Source organism: Topomyia yanbarensis, chromosome 3, assembly GCF_030247195.1.
Source record: "Topomyia yanbarensis strain Yona2022 chromosome 3, ASM3024719v1, whole genome shotgun sequence".
In the NCBI taxonomy this organism is placed as follows: Eukaryota; Metazoa; Arthropoda; class Insecta; order Diptera; family Culicidae; genus Topomyia; species Topomyia yanbarensis.
The window spans coordinates 265,988,641-266,012,691 of NC_080672.1; the positions used below are offsets into that span (position 1 = coordinate 265,988,641).

At 37.9% G+C, this 24,051-nt stretch overlaps 2 protein-coding genes across 2 annotated transcripts in view; both read right to left on the reverse strand.

Annotated features, from left to right (window-relative positions):
* Positions 1–24,051, reverse strand: part of LOC131694009 (uncharacterized) — a 405,981-nt gene that overhangs the window by 296,084 nt on the left and 85,846 nt on the right. The window lies entirely within an intron of this gene.
* Positions 372–24,051, reverse strand: part of LOC131687913 (uncharacterized) — a 58,723-nt gene continuing 35,043 nt past the window's right edge. Inside the window, exon 3 of the mRNA XM_058972008.1 lies at positions 372–785. Coding sequence (XP_058827991.1) covers positions 372–785 — 414 coding nt within the window. The remainder of the gene's footprint in view (positions 786–24,051) is intronic.

Consider the following 24,051-nt stretch of genomic DNA (forward strand, 5'->3'; position numbering starts at 1 on the left):
GCTATAACATCTATGTTCCGTGTCAATCATATGGGCGTCGGTGGCAGATTCTTGCTGATTACATCGGTCGGAAAACTGGGCGGCTTCGCCGTGTTGCGCTAGATGCTATGTACTGTAGTCAATAATACGGCGTGACTTCCTAAGTCGAGTTTGATACAGGGGGCACTCAGAACTCCAGGAAGCATGATCAGTTGGCGTTTGATCTTCAGGATTTCTTGTCACATTTTCATTGTGGCAATTAATGCATTTTTGGATATCTGAGACACACTCTTTGTGCTCATGCCCTTCGGCGCAAATCGGACAGCATGGGGACTTCTTGCATGTGGCAGCTCTATGGCCGTACTCCGAGCAGCGATAACAGCGGAGCACGTTTACACATTCTTGCAGCGCATCCAACCCAAGTTGACATGTTGTAATTGCATCAGCTTTTCGAATGTTTTGGCATCAGTTTCAATAATGGCAGACATCGGATTATCTGTGTGTTTTTCGTTTCGCACAATTCGTATCACCGTCAGGTTGGCAGGCTGAGGAAAATTATTTTGCTGAATTAGTTTTTCCACGAAGTTTTCCGCAGTGATGTCGTCAGTAAAACCAGCAACTTTTACTCTGGGTTTTAGAGCTTTCTGGACGTCGGCGTTATACTTCTCAGACAGATTCGCTTTCACTGTACTGAGCAATTTAAGTGCTGATTCACGGGAGTCACACCTAACAGTTGCTTCTCCATTGGGTCGGTAATATACCTCTTTGACACCCAATGAAACTGGGTCAAGCTTGCCTTGAATTTCCTGCTTTGTAACAGTCGCAACTTGCTGCTAGATTGGTTTAATGATGACTGTTCGCTCTCGCTTCACAATTGCATTGGACTTAGCTGGATATGTTTCTGCAAAGTTACACAGGGGTGCGCTTTTGGGCGTATTCTCATTGCCAAGGTTATTACTGCTAGGTGGAACAGTCAAAAATCGACGTTTGCCCGACCGAAGCTGACCTACTTCCATGGAGTCGCAATTAGAGTTTGAAGCTCTTTTTGAGTTCCTTTTGTGGTCCCAAATGCCTGTGCAAAATTTGGTAGTGGTTGGTTGTTTCCCGAGTTTGCGCAATGCGTTCAAAGTTTGCATGGGATTTTATATGGAGAAATCAATTATTTTGCATTTACGTTAATAAAGATCCCTATTTCACTAAATATGAAAAACCAGCTTTGTAAAACTATAGTTCCAACCTTGGTTAACAACTTTGTCGAAGACCGTAACTACCTACGAGTTTTCAAAAAATAGTTATAACGATTTGAAAACTTATGGTAAAAGCCAAATGCAGAAATTGATTACTCTTTCCAACACTGCCGGTGCACCACCGACATCTACATTAAACACTTAGATAAATGAGAATATATTCATCCCAGAGAATTGCTGAATAACACAGACGTAGTCAGAAAATGAAAAGAAGGGGGGGGGGCTTGTGTACTCCCCTTTTAGATTGTTTTGTATAAAACAAAGAATCAATACGTCCTTGTAAATATCAACGACTGAACTTTCTTTATATTTTGATAGACCCAAATGTGAACCATACTACAATCTTTTTTGTGGGAAATAACATTTGCAATAATTAGGATTTACACCTACAAATTTATGTGTTGTTTTTGCTTGAGGCAAAAACTAACTCAGGTCTGGAAATCGCGTTGGGTTCTAACCTGAGGTATATTTCTGGTTCACCAACACCACCTCGGTTTTGCGTGAACCTAACTCAATTTCATAAAAAAACGCTTGTTTGAAGTAACTATCGTGATTTCGCTCCCAGATTCTCAAACGAAAACTTCAATAGAAACAATTCCGAGACTTCAAGAAATCTAAGGATATGCATTTTTTTGAATTCTCTGAACGGCTAAAAAATAGGGTTTTAAAATATGTAAAACTTATAAACCGTTGTACCATTTTAAATGAGATAACAGTAGAGCCCTTAAATATTAGCACTCGAACACGTAAATTTTTAATTCGGCGGTATATACCTGCGTTAAAGATGTGCTCCTTTTGTTATACTAAAATATCAAAACGGGGAACTGGGGAGTACACAAACCACACCCCCTCTTCTATTCATTTCCTGACTACGTCTATGTTATTCAGCAATTCATTTTGAACATTTCATTCAAAGGTACCAAGTCTCTGCGATGACTATATTCTCATTTATTTAAGTTTAAAGTATCGGTGCCGTGGTGTACTGACAGTGTTGGAAGAAATAATGAATTTCTGCATTTGGATTGAACCATAAGTTATAACTATTTTTCGAAAACTCGTAGCTAGTTACCGTCTTCGACAAAGTTGTTAACCATGGTTGGATCTGTAGTTTTATAAAGCTGGTTTTTCATAGTGAATGAAATGGCGATCTTTATTAACGTAAATGCAAAATAATTGATTTCTCCATGTAAAATCCCTTACAAACTTTGAACGCAATGCGCAAACCCGGGAAGCAACCGATCGCTCCCAAACATTGTACAGGCATTTGGGACCACAAAAGGAACTCAAAAAGTGCTGTGCTGAAAAAATGTCATATTCGAGCCACTCTAGGCCATTGCATCGACCGTTTACGTTGACGATGACGTCAAAATAAATGACCAAACTCTGCAACGGAATGCAATACTAAGGATTTGTTCCGCTTTCCTGAGGTAATAAACTGGCACCCTTCCTAATCAGAGCTCCACCAGTCAAAACTGTATTATTTCTATCGCAACATAACATACTTCGATGCAAGCGGCTTATAGTTGATTATATACCGATTACGTAGGTACGTATACCTAAACGTTTCATGGAATGAGATGTAATGTTTCCGAAAATGTGCATCATGCATCCTTTGTTGGGCTGCGGGTACCGTCAAACATCGAAGCCAGCCTACAAATCCTATGCTTTGCCAGCGCTGAATCAGCAGTAGCCATTCGGAGCCATATAGAGTGCAAAGATCAACAATAGGACAAATGAGTATAAACCGAGCCATGGATGATATGGGAGACATTTGCGACTGGGTTGTATTTGATTGTACTATGTCGGTAATATCTGTTATGAAATGATAGCCACAAATTCGCGTATTGTGTGTATGGATAATTTCAACACAATCGAAGTTTTCAGTTGGTAAATTTCAAATACTTACATTATAGTTGTAAAGTAATTTAGCGTTGTAAATAATGTTTAGCGTGCTCCTTCTATTTTTATCTCGATTCTCCTTACAAGGCATTACAAGGCAAGCAGCACCAAAATTTATCGGGAACCGTCTGGATCTCTTGATATTCCACATCAGATAACAATGTACAGGCTTTGTGGAACCAGTGTTTACACTTTCCGTCAGATTGTAATGGTTTACCATCTCGCAAATTAATGTTTTTCTTACACTTCGCGCACGATTGAGCGACTTGATTCGCCATCTTTCAGATTAATAAAAATCCACAACTTCAGTAAGAAACACCACCCGATGGACTATGTCGAGTGTTCTGGCTAGATCTGGCCTCGGCATCTTACGCAAAGCGGTCGCTGGAGGCGATTGAGCATGTGAAGATACCAGTCGTCCCCAAGTACACCCACATGGCCCAGCTGCATTCAATTTAAAGCAAATTGGGGCAAATTTATTGGTGAACCTGAAGCGAAGAATCTATTCGAACAATTTCTTGGCAAAAACCGACAAGGATAATAAGATGACCAGAGAGTTCAAGAATATACCAACATATTTTTTTCCGACGGCTATAGCCAACTGCTCCGCCTCAAAGGTAACTTTTACACAAAATCTTCTACAACACAACTGTAAAGCCAACCCTGATGCCCAACGAAAAACACAGTCAGCATTCAGTTCAATAAAATTAAATTCACCGAATAAATCTCACTTTAGTCGGACTAGCGGATATACTTTTGTGCATCGTGCAGATACTGATTGCTTGCCAATACCACACACACACACCGGAAATGGCTGCTGTAGCCTTAGCTATCGAATCCCTCGGACCGGTCAGCGAACGAGGTCAGGTCGGGTTGCACGGTGCGAAAATGTGAGCGCAAAGGTCAACCCAAGTGTGTGGTTCTATCGATGGGAAAATATCTGCGGTGCCGAGGGAAACCAATAAAAGTACACTAATGCATTTTGTGGTCCTTATCCGGAGGGTTTCCACCAATTATCTGGGTCGAGAACACTAGGGCCACTACCGCACGTGCGGACGATGAGAGAAGCAGCAGGTAATTATACGAACAACCTTATAACACTCGTAATTAAATGCAATAAACCGACAGGATGACTTTAACAGGGAGTAAAGGTTGCAATCGGTGAATCGATTGTGGTGCGCGGAAATCCGTTATAGCTAATGCAATTAATTATCGATGGCAGTGGAGTGAAATGAAACAAATTACAGATTATATGAGCAGTGAAGCGATTGTAGGATCTTTGTGAAAAAGATCTCCTCCTGAACGATTTTCGAGTTAGCGTTGCCGAGTCGCAAATTGTGAAAGCTTCATAGTGCGATACAATATTGTCGAGCAGGTACAGTTTCATGGCAAATAATTTATAGCTATGTGTATGTACACATAAAGCTTTTTTATTCGAGTTTTAAACTCGACCATAGCTTAGAACAATTCCAGCCAAAGGTAGTCAAAAATATTAAATGAAACTCACATCGCTTCAGATAAAACATCTTAAAAAAGACATAATTTTCTACAGGCTATCAGATTATTTGGACTATCCGAAAATGAGTTACAATGACTCGCCGGGTTTCTTCATCAACTATAGTATGTTTTCAAAAGTCAAACAAAAAAATTAATTTAACACACTGTTTATGTCGCATTTCATTGTGTTTTTAACCCATTATATCTTAGCGTATGCAATTTTATACACAGAACTCGCTGTCGGAGAGTTTCCTGGCGAAAGAAATTCTCCTAATATCGATTCTTCTTAGATTTTCGCTATATTTCTATCGGAATAACCGGTGGGATACCGTGGTTGGTCAGGCAATTCCGGATGGAGCGTGGCGTCCGGTTCGCTGGCATTTCAAAAACCCATGCTCGGTGTTCTGTTGCAGTCTACTCAACTGGTCCTCGGCGGTGGATATAGCTCATTCCTGCGGAGAGTTCCCTGGCGGTAGTGATTGCTCTTCCGAAACCGTTGTTCGACGTTCTTCACGCCGTTTATATACATAATAACTTTATTGACTGCGTTCCATGTCTTTACATCGCTTGTCATTCTGTAGGATAAATTATCCGGGTTACTGTCGGGTCTTCCCATTTTAAGTAGCTCCCTGCACATCGCTTCAAATCACAGACATTCGAAGATGACATGTTCCGGTGTCTTCTAGACGTTCACACTCCGGGCAGAATAGGGACGTTGCGTACCCGAACCGATGAAAAAACTTCCTGAAGCATCCGTGGCCCGACAGGAGCTGTTTCAGGTGGAAGGTCGTCTCTCCATGCTTTCTATTGACCCACATCGACAGGTTTATGATGAGCCGGTAGGTCTACTTTCCTTTCTTCGTATTATGCCATTCCTGCTGCCACGTCACCATCGAATTGATTTTCATCATCTTCCTCGCGATTCTTGCGTTTCATTGATTGTAGCACTTGATATCCTCCACAATGGTGACGTAGATGGGGATCATCTCGGCGATAACGCATACTGCCTCCAAGGATATTATTATGTACGACCACCAGCCGGAACGTTCAGCTTTTCGAGGTTCCGCTTGGTTTCCAGCGCCGCACCACAGGTTGGAACCCCATATCGCAGTATCGATGACGAAACACTAGATAACAGACCGACTTTTCGCAGGTGTAATCAAGTGGATGTTTAAGCTCAACCGTTCGTCGATTACCACTCCCAATTGCTTAAGTGCACGCTTCGATGCAATCATTTGACCTTCGACGGTGACTTGTATCCGCTGAACCGCTTTGCGGTGGCTGAACAATAACACATTCGACTTGTGGTGAGCTATTTTCAGCTTGAGCCCGTTCAACCAGCTCTCGATCGCGTCTATTGTCTCCGTCAACGACACCTCTACTTCAAGTGTCTCACTCATTACCGTTAGTGACACGTCGTCCACGAAACGCACGGTATTAACTTACAATAAAAAATATTGAAAAGAACAGGCTTTAAAAAAAATTAAATATCGTTTAATATCTCGATATACTGCATTCATGTTACCTTAACATTTTCAACAAAGTTGTTTAAAATTACATTATCAACAACTTTGCTGAAGACACCAAGTCTCTTGCTATTTTTAAAGAGTAAACTTTCCACAATTACTTCTAGGAGATTGAATCATCAAAATTATTACACCAAAAGATTCGCTTTTTTAGATTGGAAAGCTTCTTCGAGGTTGATTCTTTCTAAATTATGTGTGGTTATAATAGGTAAACATGATGTACAAGACCAAACAAACAATAAAACAAAAAAAAAACGTTTCCGCAATTCAAATTAGATTTGAAAATATAACTGTATTTATCAGATAAAAACGCTTTTAATCCACCTAACGGTGTGATGAGACATTTCTTATAACTCTTATCACGTTCTTCGGATATTATATCGATTAAAAACATTTTGAACATGAAGCTTCGCGATTTTTTGATAACACATACTAAATGGTATAGTAGCAGGACTCAGAGAATCGCTCAAATCAGCATAGGACAACATCAGGGCTAGAAACCTCAAAGGCGTAACCAAATCAATGGAAAAGCGAAAAAATGGCCCATAAAATAGACATACAAACGAATTATTGCTAATGTTCAGTTAATAACGTATCAAAATTCTTCAATCAGTGCATTGTGTGAGGAAAACTGAATTTTCCTAATGAGCTTATATATGTTCTGCTGAGCCAAAAAAATCGAATTTCTTTTTGAATCAATTTGAAGTTCATGCTCTCAATAGCGTTCACTCAAATTGCCAACGCCACTGAGAACTAAGAACTGGAATTGCAGCTCTTGATATCACGCAACCTCTGAAGTGCATGCGTGCATAGTTCACTTTACTTCGATATCGACTTTTTCTAAAAGTGACTTTCCAGTAGTATCTTTCATTTGAAATATTATCGCTAATCCTCATGCCAAAGAACAAATAAAAAACTTTGGAAATCCGTTAGGGAAAATCATCATCATTCACTGAAATTTTCTTTTTCACGAAACTTTTCGATAACCCTCCGTCACTTAGGTTAGTGCACTGGGTGCACGTTGTTCTGAAGATCTAACGAAATCGTCTTAGCGCACCAGCTGGTCTCATTCAGATCCATTTGCGCGATTTTCGGCGGGGTAAATCTGAAATGAATTCTAAAAACCAAGTTCAATTCCATAAGTTTTAGTTCAGTAATTCGAGAGACCGTGCTCACCGCAAGCCATAAAAGAATAAACTGCGTTGTGGTGCGACGGTCACTGTCCGTTTATTAAAAAATAAAACTATTAAAAATTACTTTATAATTCATAATTATATTAAAATAATATATTATCAGCTTATAAATCGATGTTAAGATGGGGGTCCGCAACCGCCCAGGGTAATTTCGAAGTGGTCCGCGACTGCCCAGGATAATTTCGAAGGGGTCCGCGATGACCCAAGGTGATTTCGAAGGGATCCCCTTGAAAACTATAAAAAAAATTGGTGTGATTTGATGCAATTGATAACAACATCCTTAAACAATTGGATGTACCTATTAATGTGGGACACTTTGAATAATAAATACAGTTAAGACCCGTTTTTATCAGCCCCAGGGTGTATTTTAGGCTGACAAAATGAGGCCATTGGCTAAATCAGGACATTTTTTTTTCTTTCTTTATAATAAACTGAAGCTGTTGAAATATTCTTCCTTTTCCTTGATGTAGTCTGATAGCTAATTCTTATTATCTAATATCAATTTTTCTTAAAATGGTCTTCTAGCACAAATTTCACAAAAAAATTTTTTTTGCATATTTGCATCTTTAAGATAAGGAAAACATGCTCAAGAAAGGATTTCTCGAATTCAGTCTTGTTCTATCCAATTAGCATAATTCCGAAATCGTCATCTTTGAAGTATTAAAATTATGGAGAATCAGTTTTTCAAAAAATTGTAACAAAGTTCCTGTCTTTAGCGAATTTGTTGAGACCACCATTTAAAAAAAAATATTGCAGGCATGAATACTACGTGTAGGCAGTATATCGAGTTTTAAAATGATATTTATGAAATGATCCTTAATCTATTTTTTTCTAAAATTACTTTCTATTGTGAGCTTTACAAACTCAAGCTTTGCATAAAATGTAAATTATTGATTATAAGCAGTAGAAGAGATTTATCATAAACTGTAAAATCATAATAACTTATTTTAAAGATAAATACAAATAGCCTTATGAGTGTTTTGATACCCTGAACACATGGAGCCTTCATGTCTTCAATAAAGTGGTTTGTAATAGCACTCCCCAAGATTTTGCTGAAGACATTATGTCTCGGATTATTTTTTTTTTATTTTTGATTATAGAGCTTTAAACCATAGGGTCGATGGTCTCTTTTCGGGATAGAGAAATCTCTTTTGGAAACATCTCTGATCCTATGTGCGTGGTTGCGAATCGAACCCAGGTGAGCTGCGTACAAAACAATCGATTTACCAACTACGCTTTGCGCGTTCCCCATGAATTAAATTAGTTTGAAGAGTAAATTCTCCATAAATACTTCTTGGAGGATACAACGCCAAAATTATTTTATCAAATGATGTGCTGTTTAATGTTTGTAAAATTCATCAAAGGTACTAAACCTCCGAAATTGGCGGTTTCAAAATGATGCGATCTTGACCTTAAATTACTATTTTCGAACATTTATTATAGCTATTCATATAATTGGTAATACAACAAAAATAAAATGCTCATCAAAATCGATCAGGACCTGATAGAGTCGAACGGAAAACGCCATTTTTCATAATAATCCCTTTACTTTCAAAATGTGTTATACTCGTTATTAACCATTAGCAATTTTTCGGTGAGCAGTTCTATGTTTCATAGACAATAAATCAATTCCAACTTCGCTACTTATTAAAAAAATGACCGTAAACCATATTACAGTACATCCCTTCAAAAGTGAGCTCAATATGATAGAATTTAATTTTTTATGTTGTTGGGAGTAGGAGGGGTGCTTTAAACTCCAAAGCCTCCTCTTGGTTACGCCATTGCTTGGAGGTCTTTATATAGCTTTTCATTTTCCTGGATATGTTTCAGATCGATCCGCTGGTTATAAGTTAGAAATTTTGCACTCAGATTGTTCGCGCAAATGAACATTTTTGCACCGATAAATCCATTCGGAAAATTTGGAATTGTTCAGTGATTATAGATAGAAAAATGAAATACAAAATTCGTTTTATCGAAATAATATTTGGCTTATTTAAATGAATTATTACTATATTGAACAATAAACATGCGACAAAGGGTAATCCACAAACAACAAGCCATAACTTTTAAAGTGTTCAAAATAGATATTTTATGTCTCCAGTAAAGTTATTTGCATAAGTAAGAGCTACAAATTTACTGAAGGCATCATTTTGATATAATCACTTCCAAGAAAATCTATGAAAATATCTCACTTTTAGGGGGATTAATCAGCAAAAACACAACACCAAAAGAAAGGGCATATTGTATCCAGTAAAATCTTTGAAGATACTATTGACCTAAAATTAGCTGTTTTTGCGTCAATAATAGATTTCGTCCGTATTTAATGTTAAATATCTCTTTTTGATAAATATTCCATTTTATCAATCTATAGCTCGTTCGAAAGGTATTCGATTAAGCTTTCTAAAAATATATAAATTGTTTAGTTACGTCATCAATTCCGGCAGTAAATTTCAAAAAACTGCAAAAAACGCCATGCACCTTCAAGCATTCATTTCTTGGAAACTAAACATCAGAATCAAAAACCATTTAATAGCTGGGTGATAAGCCTTTCATTAAAAATTGGTTTGGATAAGATCGGTTCAGCCATTGCTGAGAAACACGAATGAGAGTTTGTCCGTTACATACACACACAAACATTGCCCCAAATCGTCGAGCTGAGTTGATTGGTATATAAGACTAGGCCCTCCGCGCCTCGGAAAAAAACTTGAAAGTTTGAGCGAATTCTATACATTTTTTGCCTTTCTCAATAGAAAGGTATTGCAATTGCTCTGAAAACCGACTTTTTAACGGAGGCCCGGAGGGCCGAGTGACATATACCATTCGATTCAGTTCGTCGAGTTCGGCAAATGTCTGTGTGTGTATGTATGTGTGTATGTATGTATGTGTGTGTGTATGTGTGTGTGTATGTGACCAAAAATGTCACTCATTTTTCTCAGAGATGGCTGAACCGATTTTGACAAACTTAGTCTCAAATGAAAGGTGCAACGTTCCCATAGGCTGCTATTGAATTTCTAATGGATCCGACTTCCGGTTCCGGAATTACAGGGTGATAAGTACGAACACGCAGAAAATGTCGATTTTAATAAATTCTGCAATGAATGTATAAAGGTGAAAAATTTTCCAAAATATGACCACAACTGCTTCGATTTGTAGTATTAGGTCACTAACATCCATTCAAAGTCTATTTGGCCACATTGGCCACCATCCTCGGTTCCGGAAGCCCCGGCGGTCGTATCTAAATTCAGAATAACAGTCACATCGGTTTCTCGGAGATGGCTAGACCGATTCGACTAAACTTGGCCTTAAATGAAAGGTATTGCGTCCCCGTAAATGGCTATTTAATTTCATCCCAATCCGACTTCCGGTTCCGGAGTTACAGGTTGTGGCGTGCGATCACATAGCAAATTGTGATTCAAACCGATACTCCGATGAAAGCAAAAAAGGTAAAAATTTCGCTAAAATGTCTCTCAAACAACTTAAATTTGCTGTTCTAGGTCACCGACGGCCAACCAAACTTTCGTTGACTACATTGACCACCATAGACGGTTCCGGAAGTGCCCGGGAAAAGCGGCCATCTTTCAAAATTTACGAACTCACATCAGTTTCCCTGAAATGGTTGGGCCGATTTTCACAAACTTAGTTCCAAATGATAGCTATAATATCCCCACAGATGTCTATAAAATTTCGTACGGATCGCTTATATGGGTCCAGAAATATAGACTAAATCGTCCGGTCACATATGAAATTCCCATATAAGCCAGAACTCAATTTTTTTTTTCAAAGGGGGGACCCCATGAAATTTCAGAAATCGAATTCGTATTTTTGATGCCAAACATCTTTAAAATGCATGAAACGTCGAGATTTTATGTTATCTCGAAAAAAAATTTTTTTTGTAAAAATCGACTTTTTGGGACTGCCGATTTCGCACCTTTTTGCATTTCTCAATAGAAAGGTATTGCAATTGCTCTGAAAACCGACTTTTTAACGTAGGCCCGGAGGGCCGAGTGACATATACCATTCGATTCAGTTCGTCGAGTTCGGCAAATGTCTGTGTGTGTATGTATGTGTGTATGTATGTATGTGTGTGTGTATGTGTGTGTATGTGACCAAAAATGTCACTCATTTTTCTCAGAGATGGCTGAACCGATTTTGACAAACTTACTCAAATGAAAGGTGCAACGTTCCCATAGGCTGCTATTGGATTTCTAATGGATCCGACTTCCGGTTCCGGAATCATTGCTTTTGTGAAAGTGAATATGGTAACTTATGTGAAAGAGTGCGTAAACATTAATCGGTTAAATCGTGTGAAATACTTTACTTTTCGTTGAAAACTTTGTGGGCGCCTATTGCTAATCGAAATATCATTCAGATAGGTATAGTGTGTAGTCATACAGACTATTATTGTTCTGTGATTTTCAGATTTCATTTCGCTGCGGCTGGCTTTATAAGCTTGCCCGCAGTGGAAGACGCAGTGTTATATTGTTCTTTTGTATTGACCCGCTTCTCCAGCTGTAGTTTAATTTGCCTATAATGAGCGGCCTGTGTGCAAAGTGTACGAGCACGGTGAGTCTCGCCGAAGGCCTTGTTGTATGTCTTTTTTGCGGTGATAAATATCATCAAAAATGTTCCGGGTTAACAAAGGCCATGGTAAATTGGGTGGCTGATAATGCAAGTCTTTGCTACAAGTGTGTGAAGTGTTTATCAAATCAGTCTTCTGGTGTGCAGGATGTCAGTTCGATATCCATTGAGTTGAATAAGAAGATGGAACAATTCGCTTCCATTTCTGAGTCTCTCACTGATACCCGAAAAAACATCGATGCACAGATAAACATCGCAGTAGAAAACGGAATAGAAAAATTGATCAGGTCTTTCAACCTCTCTCTCGAGAGTAAATTGGCTAGCTTGGAAAACAGTGTTGCCAAAAAGTTGGAAGATTTGAAAAGTTGTTTAAATGAAAATGTTAAGCGTGAAATTGAATTAGTTGGAATGAACAGAAAGAGGAATTTTAGTAATAGGAAGGTTCATTCTGAATCTGACGGGAATCCCAGCAGAAAACGAAAAATTTTGACGAATAAAGAAGATGAACCGATGTTAATTGAAATAGACGATGATGGAAATAATGACGAGGTTTTTGATAAAAATAGTAGAATTACTTACGCGAATGTTTTGTCGGGAGCTACTGGGACGAATAAAATTAGAACTAGAAGTCAAACGAAACGTAAGGCTCGCCCGGTCATTGTAATTAAACCAGTCGAGCCGTTGCAATCGAGTGACGACACGAGGAATGAATTAAAAAATAAATTAGATCCAAAGGTGCACAAAATTAGCAACTTTAAAAACGGTAAAGATGGCTCGATTATTGTGGAGTGAGCAACTCGGGATAATATTGAATCGGTGAAAGAAAACATTGTAAGCAATCTGGGTGAAAAGTATAATGCTGTTATACCGATACCCGGTAAACCGAAGTTGAAAATAATGGGGATGAGTGATCGATACTCTGAGGAAGTTTTCGTTGACTTATTAAAGAATCAGAATGAGGGCATTCCGGTCGATTTTGTTAAAGTTGTTGCCAATTTTGAAAATCCACGCTTCAAATATAACAAATACAATGTTATAATTGAAGTTGATAAGAACACTTATAGCGGCCTGATGTCAGCCCGTACGGTGAACATTGGTTGGGATAGGTGTTCTGTTTTAGAGGCCTTTAACGTGCTGCGCTGCTTCAACCGTGGAGAATTTGGTCATAAGAGTACGGGATGCGTTAATAAAGAAACATGCTCAAGATGTAATGGAGCACATAGAACATCTGAATGCTCGTCAACTGATTTTAAATGTGTAAATTGTATAAAAAAGAATAGTGAACGCAAAATGAATTTGGACGTAAACCATGCGGCATTTAGTAAGCAGTGTTCAGTATATCGGAGACTGCTAGAATCTAAAAAAAGCAACGTTTTGTTGAGTGAATAGCAACTAACAAACGGGAGGCTGTCTGAAATATTATGTTTAAATATAGCTGGGTTGTCTACAAACTTTGTTGCAATGCGACATCTTGTAGAAAACAAACGTCCATTGTTGGTTTTTCTATCAGAAACACATATTGTTGATGCTGATGCATTTGATCAGTATAGCATTCCGGGTTATAAAGTTGCTTTTTGCCTATCTCATTCCAGACATACCGGTGGAGTTGCTATTTACGCCAAAGAATCGATTAAATTCAACGTTCGGTTAAACGAAGCAGTTGATAATAATTGGTTCTTGGGTATATCAGTTGAAAGAGGCATGCAGATGGGAAACTTTGCAGTAGTATACCATTCTCCTAGTTCTAGCGATCGACGATTTTTAGAAATTTTAGAAAACTGGTGGGAGAATTTCGTTGATTTAAGCAAACTTAATGTAATTTCGGGCGATTTCAATATTGATTGGCTCAACGATCAAAATTCGAATCAGTTGAAGCAGTTGGCTGAGTTTTTCAATTTCAAGCAAACGGTTAGTGAGTTTACAAGAATTTCCAGACACAGTAGAACATTGATAGATCACGTGTATTCCAATTTTGATGGGGTTTATTCGTATGTAGAGGCCGATAGTAAAATTTCAGATCATGAGACAATTTCAATTTTACTGGAGAATGAACCAAACCGTGAGGAGGATAAAGTTAAAATTAAGTGCTGGAAAAGATATTCGAAACAAGCCATGTCTCAACTGGTTTCGAGAAGCCTGGATTTTACGGAATTGAATGGAAATTTGGATAACAAGGCAGCTGTTCTAACTAATGTGTTAAAAGAGTGTACAAATAGTTTAGTTTCTCAAAAGCATGTTAATTTAAATAACTCGAACAGCTGGTACTCTTTAGATCTTTTGCGCCTGAAACGTAAAAGGGATAAAAAGTACAAGAAATTTTGCAGAACTAATAGTGAACGTCTTTGGAATAGGTACACACACGCGCGAAATATTTATTCACGAGCTTTGAAAAAGACCAAATGTGAGTACATTCAAAGGAAGATCGATCAACATCAAAACAACAGCAAAGAGTTATGGAAAATCCTAAAGAATTTAATTAAACCTAAACCTAGTTCCTCGCAGTCCATAACTTTTAACGGGGTGGAAGAACAATCTGAGCAAATAATAGCTGAAAAATTGAACAGTTATTTCGTTAACAGTGTGCAACTGATCAATCAAAGTATTGAGTTGGTCAGTGAACCTGCGGAAATAACACAGCCGATTAATATTAACTGTAGATTTGATGGCTTTCACCCAATCACTTTTGAACAATTGAAAGATATTTGTTTTTCTTTGGGAAAATCGGCTGGTATCGATAATGTAAACGCAAAAGTGATACAGGATTGCTTTCATGTCATCGAACACGATCTGCTGGACCTTGTAAATGAATCGCTACAAACTGGGCACGTGCCGACAGTTTGGAAGGAATCACTTGTGATTCCTATTCCCAAAGTTACTGGGACGGATAAAGCCGAAGAGTACCGCCCCATTAACATGTTGCACACATTAGAGAAAATTTTAGAACTTGTTGTTAAGGGCCAGCTGATGAGTTATTTGAATAATAATAATTTGCTAATTCCGGAGCAATCGGGATACCGAGAGGGACACTCTTGCGAAACCGCTTTGAATCTAGTGTTAGCAAAATGGAAAGAGAAAATCGAGGTTAAAGAGACTATTTTTGCTGTATTTTTGGATCTGCAACGCGCTTTTGAGACAATTTCGAGACCGTTACTTTTGAAAACTTTAGAGCGATTTGGTATCGGAGGGATAGCACATAAGTGGTTTGAAAACTATTTATGTGATAGAACTCAGAAAACTAGTTTCAACGATTTTGTATCTAGTCCTCTCGGCAATCCTCTTGGAGTGCCGCAAGGTAGTGTCTTAGGTCCTATTTTATTTATTATGTATATAAATGACATTAGGCGAGTTTTACGATTTTGTGACTTAAATTTGTTTGCTGACGACACTGTTCTGTTCATTGCAGCTAAGGATATAGATGAAGCCGTGGCACATTTGAACGAAGATTTGCATTCCCTTGCTCGTTGGTTAAAATATAAACAATTAAAGTTAAATGTTTCTAAAACTAAATATATGATCATCTCTTCGGATAATACTAGGCCTGACGTTAACGTTGAAATAAATGGTGAGACTATTGATCGCGTTAGTGAATTAAAATATCTTGGAATAATCATTGATGACAAGTTAACCTTTAAGTCTCACATCGACAATGTCATCAAAAAGATTGCTAAAAAGTATGGTATATTGTGTCGTCTGAAAAATGATTTAACAATTAGTAGTAAAATTTTATTATATAAATCTATTGTTTCACCACATATTGACTTCTGCCCATCCATTTTGTTTCTTGCCAATCAAACACAAATATTGAGGTTACAGCGATTGCAAAATAGAATCATGCGATTAATTTTAAAATGTAACAGATACACTTCCTCTAGTTTCATGCTAAGCGCATTACAATGGCTCTCTGTGAAGCAAAGAATTTATTACTTAACAATGGTGTTCATTTTTAAAATTATTAATGGAATGCTGCCTCGATATTTGTGTGATCGAATTGAAAGAGGAAGTGATGTGCATAGGTACAACACTAGAAACGCGTCGGATGCAAGAACACCAAACTTTTTATTTAGTAGATCACAGAACTCCTTGTTGTACAAAGGAATAAGTTTTTTCAATTCGATGCCTAGGCATATTAAACGTGCAGCAACATTAGCGGAGTTCAAAACACTATGTATTTCACACGTAAAATCTGCTTTGTAGACAGATTTTTTGAATTTTTATATTTTGGAGTTATTTGAATAACTATGTAATACCACGAAGATTGTATTTTTTTCTCTTCTATTATTTGCATTTAGTCACACTAAGTTATTATATTCGCTATGATGATGATGGATTTTTGTTACTTGTTTATTAAAGTTATTAAAAAATAATGAGATGTCTACAAAAGTCTGAGCCACGCGCGCGCTAAGCAGATAGAGACTAACTTGAAATCGAACATGGTGACCAGCACTAAAAGCTCATCGGGTTGAATCGAAGCTTTTAGATTTTTGTTGTGATCAGGGTCTGATTTGATGATGGAGTTGTTTGCTCGACAATAGAGTTAATTTCGGTTATTGCTGCGATAGTGGTAATAACGGAGTTAGCTCGTTGAGTATGGGGCTTGATGACTCCTTCTGATAACTACTAGATATCGGGTTCAATTCCTGATCAATCAAGGATGTTCTCGGATAGGAGTATCCCTTAATTGCCTTGGGTTAATGGTAGGAAACTTTCAATAAAGGGGTCTGATGTGGATGATATAACTCGACCGGACTCTGCACTGCCACTAGGCTCGTCACTGCTCACCTTAGCAGGTGGTAGTACGGATTTCTTGGTCAGGCGGGAGGAGTCTTACAGAGAATTATCGGAAATGGAAGCTATTGGGTTCAATTCCCGATTCTATCAAGTATCTTCCCGGAATGGAAATTTTCTTGATGGACCCTGGTTGTTGGCGGAATATTCGAAATGTATCTGGTTACGTTCTTTTGAAGGAAAGGCTATGTCTGCAAATTGAACCAGTCCGTTTCTTTTTGTTAACTGGTTTTGTTATGGATCAAAAAATTAATTATCTTTTAGATAAATCGTTCAGCTCACACCTTTGTGGGGGTATGAGGTGGGACCATCATCAATTACAGGGTGATAAGTACGAACACGCAGAAAATGTCGATTTTAATAAATTCTGCAATGAATGTATAAAGGTGAAAAATTTTCCAAAATATGACCACAACTGCTTCGATTTGTAAATTAGGTCACTAACATCCATTCAAAGTCTATTTGGCCACATTGGCCACCATCCTCGGTTCCGGAAGCCCCGGCGGAAGTATCTAAATTCAGAATAACAGTCACATCGGTTTCTCGGAGATGGCTAGACCGATTCGACTAAACTTGGCCTCAAATGAAAGGTATTGCGTCCCCGTAAATGGCTATTTAATTTCATCCCGATCCGACTTCCGGTTCCGGAGTTACAGGTTGTGGCGTGCGATCACATAGCAAATTGTGATTCAAACCGATACTCCGATGAAAGCAAAAAAGGTAAAAATTTCGTTAAAATGTCTATCAAACAACTTAAATTTGCTGTTCTAGGTCACCGACGGCCAACCAAACTTTCGTTGACTACATTAACCACCATAGACGGTTCCTGAAGTGCCCGGGAAAAGCGGCCATCTTTCAAAATTTACGAACTCACATCAGATTCCCGGAAATGGTTGGGCCAATTTTCACAAACTTAGTTCCAAATGATAGCTATAATATCCCCATAGATGTCTATAAAATTTCGTACGGATCGCTTATATGGTTCCGGAAATATAGACTAAACCGTCCGGTCACATATGAAATTCCCATATAAGCCGGAACTCAAATTTTTTTTCAAAGGGGGGACCACATGAAATTTCAGAAATCGAATTCGTATTTTTGATGCCATACATCTTTAAAATGCATGAAACGTCGAGATTTTATGTTATCTCGAAAAATTATTTTTTTTGTAAAAATCGACTTTTTGGGACTGCCGATTTCGCACCTTTTTGCCTTTCTCAATAGAAAGGTATTGCAATTGCTCTGAAAACCGACTTTTTAACGGAGGCCCGGAGGGCCGAGTGACATATACCATTCGATTCAGTTCGTCGAGTTCGGCAAATGTCTGTGTGTGTGTATGTATGTGTGTATGTATGTATGTGTGTGTGTATGTGTGTGTGTATGTGACCAAAAATGTCACTCATTTTTCTCAGAGATGGCTGAACCGATTTTGACAAACTTAGTCTCAAATGAAAGGTGCAACGTTCCCATAGGCTGCTATTGAATTTCTAATGGATCCGACTTCCGGTTCCGGAATTACAGGGTGATAAGTACGAACACGCAGAAAATGTCGATTTTAATAAATGCTGCAATGAATGTATAAAGGTGAAAAATTTTCCAAAATATGACCACAACTGCTTCGATTTGTAGTATTAGGTCACTAACATCCATTCAAAGTCTATTTGGCCACATTGGCCACCATCCTCGGTTCCGGAAGCCCCGGCGAAAGTATCTAAATTCAGAATAACAGTCACATCGGTTTCTCGGAGATGGCTAGACCGATTCGACTAAACTTGGCCTCAAATGAAAGGTATTGCGTCCCCGTAAATGGCTATTTAATTTCATCCCGATCCGACTTCCGGTTCCGGAGTTACAGGTTGTGGCGTGCGATCACATAGCAAATTGTGATTCAAACCGATACTCCGATGAAAGCAAAAAAGGTAAAAATTTCGCTAAAATGTCTCTCAAACAACTTAAATTTGTTGTTCTAGGTCACCGACGGCCAACCAAACTTTCGTTGACTACATTGACCACCATAGACGGTTCCGGAAGTGCCCGGGAAAAGCGGCCATCTTTCAAAATTTACGAACTCACATCAGTTTCCCTGAAATGGTTGGGCCGATTTTCACAAACTTAGTTCCAAATGATAGCTATAATATCCCCACAGATGTCTATAAAATTTCGTACGGATCGCTTATATGGGTCCGGAAATATAGACTAAATCGTCCGGTCACATATGAAATTCCCATATAAGCCAGAACTCAAATTTTTTTTTCAAAGGGGGGACCCCATGAAATTTCAGAAATCGAATTCGTATTTTTGATGCCAAACATCTTTAAAATGCATGAAACGTCGAGATTTTATGTTATCTCGAAATTTTTTTTTTTTTGTAAAAATCGACTTTTTGGGACTGCCGATTTCGCACCTTTTTTCAGTTCAATATTACCGTGGCTGTTTTTTTTTCAAAATTTTAGAACTCGAACTCTTTTAATGAATATAAACAACGCACACATTCTCGTGATTCATGATTGAGAAAGGCACAATTGCACCGCTAGGTGGATTAAAATAGGTTTTTTATAAGAAATGTAAAAAATAAAAAAAATAAACAACAAACATCTTTCCATCGATTCTTTTCGTGTCGTCGACCCCACTGGAAAATGCAAAAATCAATCGATTTACTGGCAAGATAACATTCGATCCCGTTTCCAGCTTCTCGCTGATACCGATTCGTCGTCGGTCGAAAGCTTTCTTGTGTTGCTTGGCGAAAGGCGCATATTTTCTTGATTAAATGTACCCTCCCGAATTGACATCGTCTTGATTGCTTTATCCTGCTTTCGCCGTTTGTCTCCTTTGTCGTTTTTCAAAGGAGAAACGTTCTACAATCAGAAAGAAATATACCATTCGTGAAAAATATAAATAGTTCGTTCTTTTCGAAAGGAAAAATTCTGTTCGTATAGAACTCTCGCAGAAAAAAAAATCAAATCATAACCACTGAAAATTTTATGGAATATTGTCACATATTCTCACCAATTGTGAAAAATGATGACCAAACGGTATAAATGTGTACAATTTTGGAACACGAATCAATGTAAAGGACCACCCTAATAATATAGCAAATATGAGTTTATTTCGCTACTTCTAGTCAACTCACTTAAATAATTAACTAAATATTAATATGTATTTTATTTACCCTCATATATGAATGTATATAATGTACTAGTTGTAACCCAACGCACCCAGTTCATGTTATAAAAAAAAGAATAAAAATACGTACTAAAAAGGCTATTGTTTGATTAAAATCTTAATATTTACCAACAAAAACTAAAGGGTTTGGCCGTTAGTATAAACTTTGCTTTCGTTGGTTTTGTTTATTTTAAACCGTTTGTCAACAAACTGCTTCAAATAATCATACTAATAATGATCTGTCATTACAAAATGAAAGAAAATTTGTTTTCTGGTAAAAGTTTAAAGGTTTTATCTTTAATTCCAGTACTGATAATTTATTGATGTCAGTCAATGTTGGTTGTAAAACATAATCCAGACGGCTTTCTGTGTTAGAAGTTGTGTCAGAGAAGCAAGGATCAAACAAGCTACTAGGTGAGCGGAAGCAGGTTTGTTTTGATCTTTCGGTTATTGTACCGGTTGATACTGGCTTCAAACGTGGCATTATTTACACCGCACCCAATATGTTCATGTATACTTGAGTGGTCAAAAAAAATTTCGATGGATAATGCCGCAACCGGATTTTGAAAATGAATGTGTTTCTTTAATTAAAATATCACCTACAAAATTGATATCTTCACAGTTTGACCGCATTAAGAATATTTCATTTCGCTAAATTCGGCGAAACTGCGAAAATAACAATAGTAATTAGTGCGATTGGTTCCGATGGAAATTTTAATTAAGAAACAGCTTAAATTTCTTGTTTTTGCTAACATCTATTTCCAAAATCCGGTTGAGACATTATTCTAGGAAAAAAGTCTTTTTACCACTGTAGTGTATACGTAAGAAGCTGCATCCGAATCGCCCAGAGACGACAGAGAAATGTGATTGGGTTATGCAAATATGTATAGTATTAGCGTTCATTCTCAGAAAAAAATTAAATTATGCTGCTTTCTCTTGTGTTCTGCACAGTACAGGCCGGCTGATGAATTCGAACTGGAAGGATGGGAGAAAGCAAATATTTACAAAAAAAAGTTCGATATCAAAAGCGGCAAACATGAACCTCATGTTTCTCATTTGTTCGAACCACTTCAAAATATCAACGATGAGGCTATTTCGTCACAACGCAATATGATTTTTTTTAATTAATAGGACCAATATACAAGACCCTGTTCTAATGTAAATAGGATCGTCGCACAAGCCTTATACATTAAGAATCGATTGCGAAGTGTCTTAAAGCAGAAGGTCTAATTCCGCAACGAAATATTGTACCAGTACCAGATACGCAATTTGGCTTCCGCTAAAACCGACTACCCCACGTTTCTTTTTATAACAATTCTATTGCAACTGTGGTGACAAAAAGCAAATGGCATATGTGTACTTGCATGTTAGGGCAAGAGAGGGGTGATCTTTTAACTCATTTTCTACTCACGTTCTTACATAAAGGGTGAATCGATGATTATGGTGACACTTTCAAACTTGCGTAATTTTTTTTACACTTGTCCGAAATTCACCAAATTCTGCCCAGAACCCCCTTGGGAAAACTAATGACCGTCTCAAAGGTCCTTCAAATATTCCAGGAATGGATGACAGTGGACCACAAGCCCGGAGCTGGACAAAAATTGGGAGCAATGTGCAAAAAAGCCGAGAGAGCGCTGATTGCTCATTTCAAGTGTAATCCGAGCATGAGTTTGAGCTTGAGCTTGTGCGACTACCCCTGGCTACTACTCCGTTATGCTTGGGAGTAGCCAAACATCTTTCAATGTGCAACTCCTGGTAACTCTAAAGTTTATTGATCAATACCGGCGCAGGTCAGGCCCTAACATAGATCGCGGAGGGAAAGGGAAGGAATATTAGTCCTATATTTGCTTTTGCTATAGGAGGATATTTGTTAGTAAGTATAGAGGGGTGCGATTATTCTTTATGTTCTAGTTATTTTCCATCAGCTTGTTCCGGCTTCGAAGCCAAAGACTGAGACCAGAGAGGTAACTCTACTATCTGAACTAGATATCGACCCATCAAACTCATGGACCGGGGAACAACGGCTTTATTTCCATTCCGAAGGAAGACGTGACCATTTTTTCACCTCAGAAAAATCTCATCGAGCTCGGCTGGAATTGAACCCAGACCAACTGGAATGGGTGGCGGTCACACTTACCACCCAACCACCGGCGCCGTCAATTTCAAGTGGAATACGAACATGACCAAAACACTTGATGTTTCGCAAAGTTTCGCAAGAAATTGCCCAATTGAAAACGTGCAAGGTGTTGAATCTCCCAAATCGGAACGAACGCCACCAGAGTGTTGCAAAAATGCCCGACTGGGAGCTCTATACGACGCTGCTAAGGAAATACTGGTACCGAGTCATTGATGATGATTCCTACATCATTTCGGATTTCAAGCTGTTGCTGTGATAGGAATATTTCGCGGGTAACGACAAGCTTGATGTAGGTAGCCGTTTCAAACGGATGAATCTGACGAAATTTGCATTGAAGTACTTGATTTAGAGGGCCATATGCACTTTTAGCAAACATAGGAAACCATTCATGACCAAAGGTAGTGAGATTTACAAAACCATGTGCGCTTAAAAACGGCTTTTACTGTTTTCAAGCTAGCATGATTCAAAACCATTGTATGGAAAACTAAAAATCCGTACACGCAATGGCACTACTGCAGAGCAGTTATAAACCAAGTAATATGAAGTTCCTCAACCGTATTCACAAAGATCACACGAATAATACTCAGCACGCTGAATAAAAGCCATGTGATAATTGAGTTTGCAATGACCAATAGAGTGGGACATGGTTATATGAAAAACTAGCTAATACCCGCCGCGTGTTGCTGCGACTTTCAACAAAACAGAAGGAAAACAAAATTTGTTCCGAAGCACTAACTGGCGGGCAGATAATCCCCAACCAATAGCACACAAACACGCTCCATAACAAATGCCTATTTTGTATAAATTTTTGCGGCAATCGGTCAAGCCGTTTGGGAATCATTGACATTGACTTTTATATATATATATATATATATATATATATATATATATATATATATATATATATATATATATATATATATATATATATATATATATATATATATATATATATATATATATATATATATATATATATATATATATATATATATATATATATATATATATATATATATATATATAACTTCACTTCGAGTAACTTTTTGGGTCCCATTTAGATCCCAGAACAACTTTGCAAATTTTTAGTTCGATCGGTGAAACTATATTTTTGCGCCCACGGTTTAAAGTTTACATGGGATTTCGTATGGGGAAATCTACTTTTGCAAAATAATTCTTCTAAGAGTCGCTCATTACTGGCACCTAAAAAGTTGCTCGGAGCTGGAATCTATTTTTGTCCCACCCTAATGACCAGTCAGTGCAGTGACTAGAATACTGCAAATGTGCTTGGAAAAATACAACAAATTCATTGACATTTTCCGACTCACATCTGGCAGACAAGTTCTTGTTTGAACGCAATTTGCAAGCTACGACAATGGAAGGCGTGTTAAAAAAGTAAATCTTGTACTTTTTCCAGCTTAGCGACTGTTGTAAAACCGGATCTGGACCAACGAAGTCAGTTACAGTTCCCACTTTAGCCAATTCGTTAGAAGGTAGATAGCTTTTGAATTGCTAAGTTCTTCAACTTGAGTTCGACATGCGACTACTAATGTCGATCTCAAATCTGTCAAACTAAGTACTTTCAGGGTAGCTTGATTGTCAAAGCGAAAATAGATTCTTGTACCGCAAATTACCTGTTGAAGTGCTGATTGTACGCCACACAGAATTGCGAAGATTTCTGCTTGGAATACGGCACAGTATCTACCAAGCGAATGAGACCGGTTTAATCACATTTCACGACAGTAAACTCCAGCACCGGCTCGGCCCTCCAACAAAGAACCGTCAATATAGCAATCGTATTCACAAAGATCACACGAATTGAGACATTTGTGCAGAAACTTTTTCAACTACTTCGCTCAGAGGATCGAAGGGCATTCCTATATGCTTTGCGAGCCAACTTCACCCATTATTGCCCAACTTATTTTTCACGCGCATCACAAATTGAGTTTTCCGTTTGGAAAAAAGTATGCGGTCATTCCAGTAAAACTATTTTTGTACTCAAAGTAGCTGATATATTAAGGAACAACTAGTGAAAATTTCAGATTGAA